General features: G+C 40.9%; 1 protein-coding gene across 1 annotated transcript in view; it reads left to right on the top strand.

Annotated features, from left to right (window-relative positions):
- The window catches only part of LOC145418235 (MAM and LDL-receptor class A domain-containing protein 2-like), a 45914-nt gene that overhangs the window by 17741 nt on the left and 11538 nt on the right, over positions 1–16635 (top strand). Inside the window, exons 10-16 of the mRNA XM_080286697.1 lie at positions 2435–2565; positions 3418–3556; positions 4813–4993; positions 10476–10556; positions 11093–11210; positions 13419–13577; positions 14625–14769. Coding sequence (XP_080142823.1) covers positions 2435–2565; positions 3418–3556; positions 4813–4993; positions 10476–10556; positions 11093–11210; positions 13419–13577; positions 14625–14769 — 954 coding nt within the window. The remainder of the gene's footprint in view (positions 1–2434; positions 2566–3417; positions 3557–4812; positions 4994–10475; positions 10557–11092; positions 11211–13418; positions 13578–14624; positions 14770–16635) is intronic.

Below are 16635 nucleotides of genomic sequence, written 5' to 3'. Positions count from 1 at the left end.
AGGAGAAGGATCGGAGGAGGAGAGGAAGAGTAATGCATAATTAGTAAAAGGAAGATAGGACGAGGATCAGAGTAGAGCAGAGAATTATAGGGAGGACGTGCAGAGGGAGGGGATGTGAGACCAGTGGCGGATCCAGGGGGGTGTGGGGGCGGCCGTCCCCCTCCTTCAGCTATGAATGGCGCCCCTAAGAGCTGATTATTATCAAATATCAATGTCAGTAAAAATAAAAAGCTATAATAATATGCTAGTATAGCCAATGCTGTACCGTTTGTGAAACATGTAAATTTAATACCAGTGCCAAATATGCCTTTTTCTTTTTACTAGTAAAGTATGTATATATCCTAACTAATCCATAATATATTTCAATTTTGATCAACTGGTAAAGAATGGTTCGAATGATCTACATTTCAGAGTTGATCAATAGGTAAAGAATGGTTTGAACCTATATAGCCTACATATTTTAATTTTGATCAATTGGTAGAGAATTGTTTGAATCTATAATACATTCCAATTTCAATCAATCGGTAGAGATGTGAAACTGGTTTCCATCTAACACGAATTACTGGTTACAGGTTTTAAATATTAACCACCATAAAAGTACCACAACTTGCCCCAAAATGCTTTCAAAATGCTTGTGAAATGTTAAAAAACGTTTTGCAGCCAGTGCTCCTCCCCGGACCCCGCTGGGGGAGCTACTGCTACTGCTCCCAGACCCCTTAGCTTATTGTCTCGCGCCTTCGGCGCTTGGCGTCCCTTACATTGACAAAAAGCCCCCCATTTCCTAAATCCGGGATCCGCCACTGTGTGAGACAACCCACGTGAATGAATGCACCACTGAACTAGGGCGTGAATATAAACGAAGTGTGTGTGTGTGTGTGTGTGTGTGTGTGTGTGTGTGTGTGTGTGTGTGTGTGTGTGTGTGTGTGTGTGTGTGTGTGTGTGTGTGTGTGTGTGTGTGTGTGTGTGTGCGCGCGTGCGTGCGTGCGTGCGCGCTTGTTTGAGCGCGCGCGAGGGCGCGTAAAAGACTGTATGAATGAGGGGGAGTGTGTGTAAATGTTAACGTAAATGTCTGGGTAAATGTGAGAGTGTGTAAGAAAGTGGGAGATTGTGTATATATACTGGTAGTATAGTTTCATATGACTGGGGTTGTTCAATAAAACTTTCTTCAGCATACACATACGTGCATACAAACAAACCATAGCATGCAAGATAATGACCGTTGATTATGCCACATATAAACTCACACTTCCAGCCCTCAACATACGCAAAATAATCCCCGGTCTTTAAACACACAAATTCAGCCGTCTGGTACAGTACGATGTTAAATATTCATCTACTATCTAGGCATCTAAACAGTGACTAACTCCTTTCTCAGCTTGTTCCAATTAATCCATGAATTCGCTGACGTAATTAATTTGATTTATTCTTGCTCCCTACAGATGATTTTATTTAGTTTAGGAAGGATTTATCGAACTACAGGAGTTAGACAGTGACTTCATTAACCTTATCACTACTACGTCGCTCTCTTATTCTTATTGAAATAATTTGGGAGCGGCAAGAACAAGATAAAAAAAAAAAATCGTCATAACTCTGAATGGATTAATAGTTAAAACATCATAATGTGGTATTCAAGGTGAAGATGTTTCAAAAGATGTGTTAGTTTTCATTAATTACGAAGGATTTATAAGCTACATGTCTTTTGTGTGGCAATCGGTACTGTACTACATAACGGCACTCGCGACATAAAATTCGAGTCTTTTACTACGATCCCTCTCATTCCGGCAAATTTAACTTCCCTCAACCCTCATCCTTTTTTCCACTACCACCATCACCATCCCTACTACTCCATGACAACCACCACCTCCAGAGTGCTGTACCAACCCACCGACGACAACACGACCTCTATCATATGGCAGATGTGGGAAAGCAACACTTCCGGCACTGACACGTAAGATCAACTACACTTATTATTGGCGTAAAAACAACTAATCCTATTCTTTACCATTCTTCTGACCACGCTTCATTATAAGCTTAGTTTGACAGCCACATCTTTTAGTTCGGCATTAATATTTTGGTTACGGTAGTAGGATGCAACGGGTAGGAGGTATGGATTTTATAGAGAAAAAGTTTTGCATATTCTAAGCCATAGGTTCCTCCTTTTTTCTTTATTGTTTTTGGAAAAAAACGATGGACAGGGGGAAAGACTAAGGAAAGATGATGGTAAGCGGAAGGGAAAGAGGACAAAGGAGTAGATGGGATGAGAGGGAGGATATTCAGATAAGAAAAAGAAAGAAAAGAGAAAGTAAGCTGGGGAAAGGAAGAAAAAGCGAGGGAAGTCAAAGTGGAATTAACTCTTCCCTAATGTATCATGCAAAAAATAAAATAATTAATAGAAAAGTAACGTATCAAGTAACAACAAGCCTGTCGTCTCCAGATGGCACCCGTGTCAGCAGACTGTGGCCTCCAGTGTGCCTTTCAGGCTGGCGTTCGAGGCATCAGTGAGGATTCCAGGCGCGGGAGACCTGGCCATAGACACCATCTCGCTATCGGAGGGGGCCTGTCCTAGTAAGTCACTGTACGTCATAGTTACTGACCCACTACTGCCTGGCGGAGGAAGCATATCAGTCATTACTTGTCTATAGAGTTATAACTATGGAAGATTTAACAGCAGAATTCTTTACTTGTTTATTATGTTACGGCAACAGAAATCACAATGTGTTTAACAGTTGGCAAAAAAAATCATAACATCTAATATTTAGCAACAAAAACCATATTCGTCTCAACATTTACAATATTTATCACCATTCCTTTATTATTACAGTAAAATCATAATTTATCTGACATTATGACAACAGAAATTTTAAACTGTATAAACAGTTATGACAACATAAATCATAACAGGAGTACATGATCTTAAAATCCTATTTACTTAATACAAAATATACCGTGGTTAAATGAAACTAATTAATTATTTTTGCATTAATTGCTGACATTTGGTTACACCGTTTCCAGGTGATTTCAGTGGTTATATCTAGGGCAGATAGCACTTAATAGTAAGTGGATGAGGTCTTTAAACCTCATTTAGACGTCTGTCAAGGAAACGCTGCTCTTTATTAAGTGCAAATTAATATTTCATATATCAAAAAATCTTTACCTCTTCTACACATCGGCAACTTTTTGTTTCGTCTGTTGCTGCCACATGGCAATTTCATTCTTCTTTGGGAGTAATTCTAATATTCAGGAGATTATGAAGGTTATGTAACCTATCTAGTTTGAAAAGGCTTCCCTAAACTGAATAAAATTACAGGGAGACGGCACAAACTAAGGAAGACTTCGTTGTAGTCTAAAGTTAAAGACGAAAAATTGCCAATAACGATATATATTATTCCCCTCTCCATTCCCCTCCCCCTCCTCCAGGTCTACCCTCTGGCTTGAAGTCGTCCATGTTTGACTGTACCTTCCTGGAGGACACGTGCAAGTGGCGATTGGAACCCTCCAACGGAACTTCATTGTCCAGGGTGCCCAGCAACTCATACAACCCGCCGGGACACACACAGTAAATAGGGATCAGTGGGGAGGGGAGGAGATCCGGGGAGGGGACTGTGACACAGAGGAAGGAACTCAAAGAACAGACGCAGAAAATCAACGCCGGGAGGGTCTGGGGCAGCAGGAAGTCAACAGAATGCTCTCAGAATTTCTTCTAACTTAGAGTTTGCCAACAACTGACATACAGTAAACACCTCCTGTAGCAACTCAGTGTACTTGGGGTCAAAATTCATTGAATGAGTGAAATCTAAGTACCAATTCTTATCCTCCTGTATCGTCATTAATTATTTTTATTTTATTTTATTTTTCTATTAAATGCCTTACATAGAAATTTAAGATGAGCGATATGAATATATACCATTTTACTCATTTTCCTGTAACAGCTGTGAAATAATGTAAGTTAGTGTTATTAAATGCTAGGTTATGGTGCAGATAAGCGACCTTTACTTGTTTAACTGTCTTTACAATATTTTGCATCATTACTTAAAGTTTTCACCTTTATTTTCACTCAACATGAAGAATGCTTTAAATTATTCTATAAATTGTCGTAGTGTACCAACAAAACCTGTCAAAAGATTATCAAAACCTATTTTCCTAATATGTGATTGGGATGGGCAAAATTATTTAAAGAATGGTCGGAACTAAACGACAAGGAGCTTGAAAATCATTGAAAATAATCATAAACTTTGATGGCAGATTTGATGACAGCATGTCTGATTAACTTTATCCTGTCTCATTCGACCAAGTCACATGAATATTTTATTTATTTATTTATTCATTTATCTAATTAACATTTATTTATTGGTTTATTTTGCCCCGTCAATAGCTGATATACTTCATGAATATTTTGCCCATTCAAGAATGGTTACTTTCTCTACTTTACCCATGACTTATATATTATTTAATGATACTAAAATTTTACCTGCCTAATGTTCACTGCTTCATCCATGACTAACTTATTTTCTCTCTTCACCCCATATTTCCCACATCAATGATTAATCTGTTTCCTTTGTCCATCCATGACTCTTATATGCTTGATTTATTTCCTAACCCATAACGGATTCATTTTCTCTGCCTCACCCATGACTCGTATTTTCTCGTCCATCCGTACTTACATGAATTATTTACTCACTCCATATATTAATTAGACAGTGATGATGATGATGATAATGTAACTGACGATGAAGATGACGATGATGGCGAAGGTAACAATGGCGATGCTGACGTCTTCCTACCCCATAACTAATATAACTTCTGCCACCCCAGGAGCGTGTTCAAGATCACGGATATGTATATGAGGTTCGACCTGCGCTGTTTTGAGTGCGCCCCCCGCTCTTCCGAGGCCCTGGTGTCTCCCTCTGTCACCTTCGCCGTTCCACACTGCCTCTCCTTCTGGGTACTCATGTACACCACTATAGCCTACCTCACGCACGTCGGTGCTCTCAAGGTAAGCGCGAGAATGAGCTATATGGCAAGAATGACTGACACCAACAACATAATAATAATAAGAAGAACAATAATAATATTAATGATGACGATAACAACCACAACACCGTAAAATTCTCCGGAAAAAAAAAAAAAAAAAAAAAACTTTCCCACAGCCACTGCTGACTAAAAGCTGAGCTATAAAGGGACCTTAAGGTCAAGATCACTGATCTCGTGCATGTCACCTTAGGTAATCACAGTTTACAAATCCACCAAATTTGGTGGCTCTAGCTTTAATCCTTCACGAATAATTAGGCGACACGCGGAATAACCAGGAAAGTCCCAATTTTTTACCCCAGGCAAGGTCAAGGATACTCATCTTGTGCATGTCACCTTAGGTCATCACAGTCTATAAGTCTACCAAGTTTGGTGGCTCTAGCTTCAATCCTTCATGGAAAATTATGTGATATCTGGAATATGAAAAGTCTCAACTTTTTACCCCAGGCGATCTCAGAGAATAATTTAATCAACCGATTGAAACCATACCATCACCACCAAAATCTAAAGGATTGTTCCTGGGGCGACCCTACCCCTCCAAAAAAATTCAGCAAAATCTGTTCATAACTCTCTGAGTCATCCTGCTAACAGACAAACAAACCAAAGCCGGCAAAAACATAACATACTTGGCGGAGGTAATAATAATATTGACAAAAACACGGAAACTTCCCATAGGGATGTGTGGGAAGTTTTAATCATCAATAATAATAATAATAATAGCTTGAAAGCCCTCATACAGCGCATAACTCCGCCAATGTTATTGCCATTAAAAAAGGATCCGGATCCGGATCCGTGGATATAGGATCCGGATCCGCTCCCAAATTTAATAATTTCTTTCTTGGTCCATGGCCCACCTTTCCACAAAATTTCAATGAAATTCATTAAGAAATTTTGGAGATATTGTGCAGGATACTCCGGTTCCGGATCCGCCATATAATTTAATAATTTCTTCTTTGGCTCAAGGCCCACCCTTCCACAAAATTTCATCTAAATCCATTCAAACATTTTGCGTAATCCCAGATCCAGATCCGCGGATATAGGATCCGGATCCGGATCCGCCCCCAAAATTGATCAATGCCTTCTTGGTCCATGGTCCACCTTTCCACAAAATTTCATTGAAATTCACTGAAAACTTTTGGAGATATTGTGCAGGATACTTCGGATCCAGATTCGGATCTGCCCCCAAATTTAATCAATTCCTTCTTGGTCCAGGGCCCACTTTTCCATATAATTTAATTGAAATTCATTGAGAACTTTTGGAGATATTGTGCGGGATACTCAGGATCCGGATCCGGCCCAAATTTTAACCATTTATTCCTTGGCCCAAGGCCCACCCTTTCACCAAATTTCATCAAAATCCCTTCATAACTTTTTGAGTAATCCTGCGATCAGACAGAGAGACAAACAGACAAACCAACCAACGCGGGGTAAAACGTGACTTCCTTGGCGGAGGTAATAATAAATAAATAAATAAATAAAAAGTAACAGTAGTAATAAAGCCTTGCAGTTCTCCTTCGTCTTCACTTACAATACAGCATCAACAGTCCACATATTCTACCATGCCAATTAAATACTCGTCCATTATCCATGCATTTATCCTAGAGGTGTACTACACTGTTTTTACTCTAACTTGGCCTAAAACCTATATCTCTCCATCTTGAATGTAGAGTTGTAACAAAAGATTAACATTAGAATATGTTGTTAGTCATGAAGTGGAAAGATTGTAGAAGAGTAGCATTGTTTTTTTTTTTCTCTCTCTCTGGCACGGACCTACGTGAAATAAGCTGCAAAAGGACAAATATCTGCGCTAAGTAAAAGAACTGTAGTACCAGCGGAAGGGAGATGGTCGACTGGTTAACCTCTTTAATCGGATAGCGCAATCTTCATTCTAGGCCTATCGCCAATTTTATTCAACAACAACAAAATATCAAATAGCTAAGGGTAATTATTGCCTTCAATAGCCTCCTCCTGGCTAACGTGCTCTCCTGAACTGAATACCGACCAAGATAAGTATAAAAATGCTCCCGGATTAGTAACAGTGGTTGTTGTCCCTGGTTCACCTGAACCGTGAACCCTGGTTGAAGTTGTCCTTTTCCTGCAGCTCACCATCCTCCTTTCATGGGATACTGAAGGAACTGAGAGACGTTCGTATAACCGGACAGGGAAGCTGCCTCGTTATATCACTGCCACCACATGAAGGCGTCCCTCTTCAGCACCATGTTTCGGATTGCTGGTGTTACATGGCTTACATAAAAAAAAGACTGATATCATTACGCAGTGTTGTACAGAATCTCCCCTACAAACGATAGCGCAATAAAATGGGATGATATGGTCAAAGTCGACATGGGAAAAATGATATTACCTGATAATCAGTGCATCTGGATATTTTCCATCGAAACTTGGTGAATACATTAAACCGAAATTCAAACCGGATAATCTCGGTAATGCTGAAACGTGAAGGCGGAATGAGAAGGGAAAGGAGGGGGACGGGGAGTGAGAAGGGCAAACAGGGGTGATGTAGGAAGAAGGATGAGCGAGGTGGTAAGGGTAAGAAGAGTGAGGGGTGAGGGATATGGGGGCAGGAGAGTGAGAGGGGATGAGGTAGGGAGTGAGACAGGATGGCGAGTTTGCGAGGAAAGGAAAATGTGAGAGGGTGAGGGCTTGAGGTAAGGTTAAAGGAAAGGGGCAGGGAGATAAAATGAGGAACTGATGGAAAGAGTTCGGAGTGAGGGAAGGAGAGAGGGGGTAGGGACCAAAGTGGGGACGGGTGAGGAGGGAGGTGAGGGGCAGTAAGTGGGTATGTGATGTTGTGTAACGTATATCATTTTCCATTATCAACGGTGGTAATAGCTGTAATGGGTTTCCGGGTAGGCATTAAGTCCAGTCAAAGCAGATTTAGTTTGGCTTGTCTAGGCTCCACTATTCACCATAATTTGCCTCTGCTATTACTGTAACTATGCTGTAACTATAATTTCGATCATCACCACTCATAATCAGTTGTCCCTATATAATTAAACGTAATATGCCACAGTACTTAACATTGTCAAAAGACTCAAGAAATTATTAGACATGAAAAGATATCCCCAAATAAGAGCAAGTTACCTGAACCATAACTATAGTTTACACTGGTTTTTATCTCTTACGCCATAAACTTCCCCACCTTATACAATTTTGTATATACTGTAACGATTCACACCACAACTGTCACAAGAAATTTCGTCACGGCACAAATTTCCCAGTGCACAGTTACAGATCAAACCACGTCTTTCACTATTACACTCATTTCCTAAACTAGAGGGGGACTCAGTGGAGCGGATCTCTCCAACAAGGGCAATGTAATTTCCAAACCATTCTGCATAATGGATTAGGTTTTTCGCATTACTGGTTAGGGTTTCGCAAATAGTGTTTTCCCGATCCAGAATCTGTAATACGATCCGGACTGGTCCCAAAAGTTAACAGATTGTTCTCTGGGACCTGGGCTATCTACTCACCAAATTTGGTCCAAATCTTTCTTTTAGTTTTTTTAGTAATCCCTCTAACAGACAAACTAACAAACATCGGTCCCAAAAGCTAATCGAATGTACCCTGGAACATGGACTATCTACTCACCAAATTTGGTCCAAATCTCTCTTAGTTTTTGAGTAATCCTGCTAACATACAAACAAACAGACAGGGGTGAAAACATACTCTCCTTGTCGGAGAGAACAAAGTTAACATATTATTCTATATAAAACTGGCGCCCTAGCTCTCAAGCACGCAAACAAGCTAGTCTCGACGTATGAAGAGACACTGCAGCTGTGTATACCCGATAGCAGAGATGCCAAACCAGCTTCACAGAGGTATCTAAACTTGCTCTCAGTAGGTAACAGAAAGTCTCTAAACACCCAAGTGATCGGAAAATAGGCTAAATGGAAATAAATATTGGGATCTATCTATAAAATTACTGAATAGGAAGCCCTATGCTCGGCTCCCTCGTAGGTTGCAACACTGGTAAACTCATTAATCTACGTCAGTTCACAGCCTTGAAACCAAGTATGAATCAGTGAATTATTATAGTACTTAATGAATTTTGCTGTATTTGTATTACAATGAAGAACTCCGTGTAATTATGCAGTAACGAAGTCGCTTTTTTTTTTTTTTTTTTAGTAGCTGTTAACATTCCCACTCAAAATGCTGGCCCGCACTGAGTCTCAAGGAACTGGAAGGTCAGGTAAAAAATCAGAGTCATGGTTTCGCTGGCACTGGAGACATTGTCGCACTTCGTTCTTAGCAATCTGTGTTGCATATGACACCTTACCTTTGTAATATAATATACAAAAGAATATGAGGGTGTCATGGGCTAAACAAACCGCGGAGGAGAAAGTGTTAAGAAATCGAGGGCAGCGAACGAAGTACTGTGTAGTTCTTCACAAGAGTTGCGTGGGGCCTCCTGAGCCCCGCCTAACTACAGCCACCATACCAGTTACTAACATCGTAACATTTTACTGGATTGTTGTATTGGCTATAATAATACTCCGTTCTCGAATATACTCGTACTATTGCAATGGAACGTCATATTTTGGTTTATATTCTCTGCAGTCTGTAACTTCTGACCAGTGCTTTACGGCAGATTTGACGAAAATCGACCCCTGCCTGCAAGACTGGTACAATACGAAGCCATTTCTCAGTCCCAGCACATACAACTTGCAACACACATTAGGACGCGAATATTCGTATGCAAGTTTACGACCAAGTATACCCAGACAAAAGGAATGGATGATGAACTCAGAGTACGTTATGTGAGAAGAAAAAAGATCATGTTCCCCGACTGTATTTTAGTATCTCATACATTTCATACCTGGAGATGATGATGATGGGACGGTGTGTTCATTGATTATAGTTAGCAGGAACTGGATATCCTACCCTTTCATTTGAATTCACCACTATTTACTCCATCAAAAAGAAAAATAAGTCTCCTTACGAGTTTTAGTGAAGGCTGCCATAGCTAAGAACAGTGAAGCCCTTCAATACAGTGACTGTTTTGTTATATTTAAAGACAGAGGATTTTATTCCTCTTAGGAAGAACTTCTGGTGGTAAAAGGTTACAAGGCATGTCCAGTAACCCCTTCAGTATGATGGCACCTTTTAAGCTGTGGTCGGAATATTGCCAGACGACCTAAATTGTCGTAGATTCCGTCTCTCGTAGTGAAATATTAATCCCTTCACATCGATGACGTGGTTTTATTTTACTCTTGCTACCTCCAGATATTCTATTCAGCTAAAGAGAGATTTTCTACCTGAAGGGGTTGAATCCAGACTTCATTAACCTCTTCACTGCTGAGTGCTCTCCGACACTGAACAAAATAGTCTCGTCGCTGTAAAAACAAATGGACGCCACCGGACTGTGAAAAGTTAATAATGGGGCCCTGATGATCGACTGAAAATACTTACCATTGTGTTGTGTGCAGGTGGTGTTGATGTACCCTGACAAGAAGGAGACCGTGTGGCACCTCATGAACCAGCAGCATGCAGACTGGACATACGCTCAGGTGAGGCAATGCACAATACCTGCCCAGTAATAATGAGGAGTTACCTATTGTGATTCAAGTTTTGTTTTCTATTACTTCTACATAACGTCAATTTCATTCCTTATGTTTATTAACTTATGCTAAATATTCAACAGTCCACTTTGCCAGCACAAGGGCCCTAACACCTTTTGTCAATATTGTGACATGCAAACTACTGTATATTATATTAAAGACTGATATAGTAGTATAGCAAGGATATTAGTAATACCTGAGGAGCTTATGAAAAAGGAACTGAAAATGTGTTTATTTTCAAATAATTTTCTGCATCAAACGAGATTAGATTTTTGGACCATGATGTCAATAGTTCGCTCCTCTGCCACAAAGCATACATACAGTTTTGCCACAACAGTGACTGAAGTCTTATACTCAGCTCACCCTACTTTAACCTGTAATTTCCTATCGTGTGCATTTAATTTTACAGTAGTCATCTCCAACATACATAGCCAGATTACATAAATTTTGTTCCTCAAGTACAAATATGTGACGTTCCCTCTCAGGTGACGATACCTGCCAGCTCGTCCCCCGTGCGAGTGGCCATAGAGGGCGTGCAGGGGCCTCACGTTATGGGCATGATGGCTGTCGATGATATTGCCCTCTTCCCACTCAGCTGCAAATGTAAGTATAGTACATTTAGGTCAATACATTTTGAGACATTTCTTATTCATTCATTGACAGCAGAAGCAGAGAAATGTGCACCTAGACCGTTTAATTTATTTAGTTTACCTACGACAGCGCTATTTAGCTACCCCTGCATAGGTACTTAGAATATTAGTTTACTCACCTGTGAAGTGTAATATACCAACTCATTTTCATTACAAACTTCGCTATTTACCTCAGTAACAGTCATTAAATATTGTGGTTAACTCACCATGAGAGTGTGCCCAGTAATCTACCTGTTCACCGAAACAGTACCCTATGTTGGGAATGTATAGGACTTGATAGAGGGCGATCTTGTACATAACTGTTATGGATCTGGAGACGGCATTTGATACTGCAGGAATAAATGCTTTACGGCACTGTTTGTAGATGTACAGGGTAGAAGAGCAACACTTACCCCTTTCAGCCTGAGGATGTCGTCATTATTACAATTTGTGAATTCTTACTGAGATTGTATATATTGTTTTTTTTTTTTTTTTGGGGGGGGGAGGGGGGAATCTAGAAGGCTGGCATTCCAAGCCCGTTCGACACAGAGACTTGAAGTTTTCAAGAGTGATGTATCTTGGTTGCAGGCTTCTTTGGGCACAACTTTTTTTTCCCCCTAGCATTAGCGCCGCATTAGCGCCCTCTATGATTTTTTTTTTTTTTCACTTTTTGCCCTCATGCGTAGCAAAAAATACTGAATCGTTTGCTTTGCAAATGTTCCAGTATGTAGTCGTCAATATGTACTGGTGCACCTGGGTATTGATACTGAGATCCAAATAAATACTTTTTGAGATATTGAGATATATGCCTGAAAGTGGTAAATCGGAAAATATTTGGCAGACTTTGACCAAACTCGGTGGAAATGTAGTAGGTCATGAATGAACACGATCTGCGGAGTATGAATAACCTTGACCTTGATCTCAAGGTCACAGGTCATACTACGTAAAACATTTTGAGTCATACCAAAAGTCCCTTAATATTAGGTCTACAATAACAAGGGTATCTTCATCTGGAATGTGGAGTTCTTTGAACACTGCTTCAGAAATTTCAGAATTCTATATTTATTCTTGTTATCTTCATACGAATTTATTCAGCAGAGGAAGGGTCTCTGTAAGTGAATGGGTTAATCACTCCGAAAAGCCTCCCGAATAAAATCGTCCGGAGGCTATGAGAATTATATAAAAACATCCTCTGTCTGAATGTGACAAGAATTAGGAGACGAGTGGAACGTGTGTAAGAACTGAAGCGAAAGGGTGAATGGCTCTTGGTGGAAGTGGGGTTACGTCAGGGATGAGTGACATCTCTTTGGCTATTCAGTCTGCTTATGCATGTGGTGGTCAGAGAGGATACTGCAAGGATACAAGGCATTAGACACGGCAGGGGGAGAGGGGCAGTGGAATATGACTCAGTTACTGCTGACAACTGACATAGCTCTGATGGCACATTATGTAAAGAAAAATAACCAGTTAGAGTTGGAGTTTGTGAGAGTGAGAGATGAAGCTGAGAGTTAATGTGGACTAGAGAAAGGTAATGAGACAAAGTAAGCCAGTGAAGAAGATACAGAGAATGTGGAATGCTTTATGTATCTGGGGTGGATATAGTACCAGATGAAATTCACGGACTTGAGGTGAGCCATAAAGTTTGAAAAAAAGGATGAAATAATCATGGGCACTGAGAAGTGTGTGGAACGGGAGATAAGTGCCTGTTCCGACAAATATGGATATATTTGAAGGGATACATTTTCTTACTGTAATGTAGAGCTGTGAGGCAAGGACCCTAAATGCACCACTATACCTACTTCCAAACACTACCACAGCACCAAATCCAAACTCCACAACTGACATCCGCTCCTAACATCACCATCGACACTTGCTGCTAACACCATCGCTGACATCCACTTCTCCCTACCACTCAGCTACTACAAGGAAGAAAATCGCAAGACAGACAGAACAGCTCTCATTAAGAAAACCATACACACTTCTCTCTAACCCCATTACACCCACTCCTAACCTCAGTACACCCAATACTGTTATCACAACTCCAACTCACAGCCCCGCAACCTCACAACATTCACTTCTAATTCCATTCCTATTCCTACAAACCTCATTACAATCGCTCATTGCCTCACTGTTCCTGCTCCTAGTTCCACTATCCTCACTGCCCCCGCTTTCCCAATTCCAGTGGAACCTGAGATCGCCAAAGTGGAGGCAGGCGACTGTACCTTCGACCGCGACCTGTGTGGGTGGAGGGTTAGCAGTGACAACAGCTCCTCCCGTCTGGCACAGTGGCACCTCGCTGACAACAACGCACTCAAGGACCACACCTTCGAGGCCGACAATGGTGAGCGCCACTTGGGAAACTCTGAATACTATTACAGTCATCATCATCACCATCATTATCATCATCCAATAGGCACCTTGCTTACGACAACGTACTCAAGAACCACATCTTCGACGGCAACAGTGGTGAGTGCCACTTGAAACGTTCAGTACAGAGTGACCCCCTCCCCCTCCCTCCTCCAAAAAAAAAAAAAAAATGTTTTTGAACCGTACAAATGGTACCCCTATAATCTGAGTCAACACGTATCATCATCACCACAGCCGACAACGGTAAGTGGCACTTGGGGAACGTTCAGTGCTGTTACCATCATCATCATCATATCATACGGCAACGCAAAAGGACACACTTTCGAAGCTGACAATGGTGAGTAGCATACTGAGGAACTGCTGCCATCTGCTACATATATTCAAAAGTCAACTCTAAGTGAATATCGGGTACCGTGAGCATCGATTCAGATTTCTAAAAGATGGCAGGAGGTGTGGTTCAAATCTCCGAAAGGCGACTGAAGGATTACTGATCAGGTAAAGTCAAAAGAGATGCAGACCGCTCACCAACCCTGAAATGCTGTGGACTGTGACAGTCTTGTCTCGGTCGCCTGCACTTCACAAGGAGTAATATAGGATTAGATGTTACCGTTTTGGCCTTTCCCGTAAATATCATATAACTGTCAGCATTTGTTTCTCCTTACCAAATCCCTTCTACCTGTGCTATACTGTATATCAATACTGAAAGTAGTTTACCTAAGCGGCCCCAACCCAAATCACTGACATACATAAATGATACTCTATTAATACTGGCATTTTGAAGGAGTGCGAATTGTAACCAGACCCCCCCCTCCTTTTATATCATTAACGAAATACATGCAACGTGGAATACAGGCTAGCCATTGGGACTTATCCTCCCTCCCTTGATCTTTATTTTATATTTTAGGGACTAAGTTTGCCTTGCCTCAGTCTCCTACTCCGTGTACAGGATGGTATGGCATTGGTTACTCTCTGTTCCAGACTCAAATTTTCTCTGACATTCTCTTCCTCCCCCTGCATATAGGTGGATACGCGTACATGGAAACCTTCAGGGCCTCCACATCCAGCAACATAACTAGCCCCACCCTGCCCTCCAACACGGCATTCTGTTTCACGTTCTGGTTTTCTCCCGTCTACAAGGACCTCGGCGCCAAGCTCACCATCTACAGGTACTGAGGGAACGGAAGAAAGGGCGTACAGCGTGGTAAGAGGGAATTATTTGGTTTTATAATGATTATGTTGTAATCGGAGCCGCTATCAACATTAATAAAAGCTAGCGGTCTCCAGATACTAAGTGAAGGGGCCAGCGCGGCAGCAAGGAATTTTACCATCACAAAGCTACTGGTCTCCAGGCAGTAATGACGGGGATGAACGGGTGTAGCGTGGTAAGAAAAAACTATAATGCGAGGCTGTAGTACACAATAATTTAGTCGGACGGAGTGAAGTGGAGCCGTGTTTCTGTTAACTGAGTGGAGGCGCAAATGCGGCGTCCATCCAGGAACCAAACCTCCAAAATCTTCCCTGCCCCCCGCCTCGCAGTGGAGACACTGTCCACCGCAAGGGAACACTGATTCACTACACGGGACGGCGGCAGGAGCGATTGCTTGCCAGTGATTGATAGGTTTGTTCGGCAAGAGAGACCGGGGTTAATCTACTAATGATACGACACAGTAGTCTGAGCAATTTTCATAAACTCAAATTTAACCCTGACTAACATTACCAGTGAGAAAAGACTGAATGTGTGTGATTAAAAACAACTGAATTTCTTAAGCTTTCATGAATGCTCCGTATGCTCTAATATTCGTGAACATCTGTCACTCTTGATAGTTCGATAAAATACTCTTAGCTAATACCACAGTGAAAGTAATGCTATGTAAAGTTACAGCAAAAGGTTGTTTGACTTAAATTCGTCTTGATGAGGCGACCATTAACTGACTAATTCAGTTTCATGTATTCTGCAATGTCTAAACGCTTTTGTATGAGATACGTATTCCTAAATCGGAGATGGCGAAGTTGTAAAATTATATATATATATATATATATATATATATATATATATATATATATATATATATATATATATATATATATATATATATATATATATATATATATATTCTGACGGTCATTGGTAAAATGCATGATGGGAATAAATTTTGGCTTCCTTATCTTGTTTCTGAATGCTCTGTTTATCATGGGATGCAGGCAAATAGCATCTGCTACTCACAACTCTTCCGTACTTGACCGTCAGATATTGGTGGCTTGAATGCATCTTCGCTCACTCAGTAAGTCTGCTATGTATCCAGGTAGGCTATCTAGAAATGAATGGATCTCTCTCTCTTGTTCCATTTTTACCTCCGCCAAGGAGGTTATGTTTTTGCCGAATGGATCTATCTCTCTTGTTCAGTTTTTACCTCCGCCAAGGAGGTTATGTTTTTGCCAGCGCTGGTTTGTTTGTTTGTCTGTCAGCAGGATTACTCGAAAAGTTATAAGCGGATTTTCATGAAATTTTGTGGAAGGGTGGGCCATGGGCCAAGGAAGAAATTAACAAATTTTGGACCGGATCCAAATCCGGAGTATCCCTCACAATATCCCCAGAAGTTCTCAATGAATTTCAATGAAATTTTGTGGAAAGGTGTGTCATGGATCAAGAAAGAAATTATTACATTTTGGGGTTAAATTTTGGGGCGGATAAGGATCCTATATCCACGGATCCGGATCGGGGATTGATCAAAAAGTTATGGACGAATTTTGATTAAATTTTGTGGAAGGCTGGGCCATGGGCCACGTAAGAAATTAATATATTTAGGAGCGGATCAGGATCTGGATCCGGAGTATCCCTCACAATCTCTCCAAAAGTTCTCAATGAATTTCAAAGAAATTTTGTGGGAAAGTGGGCCACGCACCAAGAAAGAATTGATTAAGTTTTGGGGTGGATCCGGATCCTATATTCACGGATCTGGATCCGGATCCTTTTTAATGGGAATGGCATTGGCGGAGGTATGCGCTCTCTGAGCGCTTTCTAGTCTTGGAAA

Source organism: Coenobita brevimanus, chromosome 14, assembly GCF_032717465.1.
Source record: "Coenobita brevimanus isolate Jiangsu-jjx chromosome 14, ASM3271746v2, whole genome shotgun sequence".
Lineage (NCBI taxonomy): Eukaryota > Metazoa > Arthropoda > Malacostraca > Decapoda > Coenobitidae > Coenobita > Coenobita brevimanus.
The sequence above is the reverse complement of the archived record's forward strand: the minus strand, read 5'-3'. Positions and strand labels throughout refer to the sequence as shown.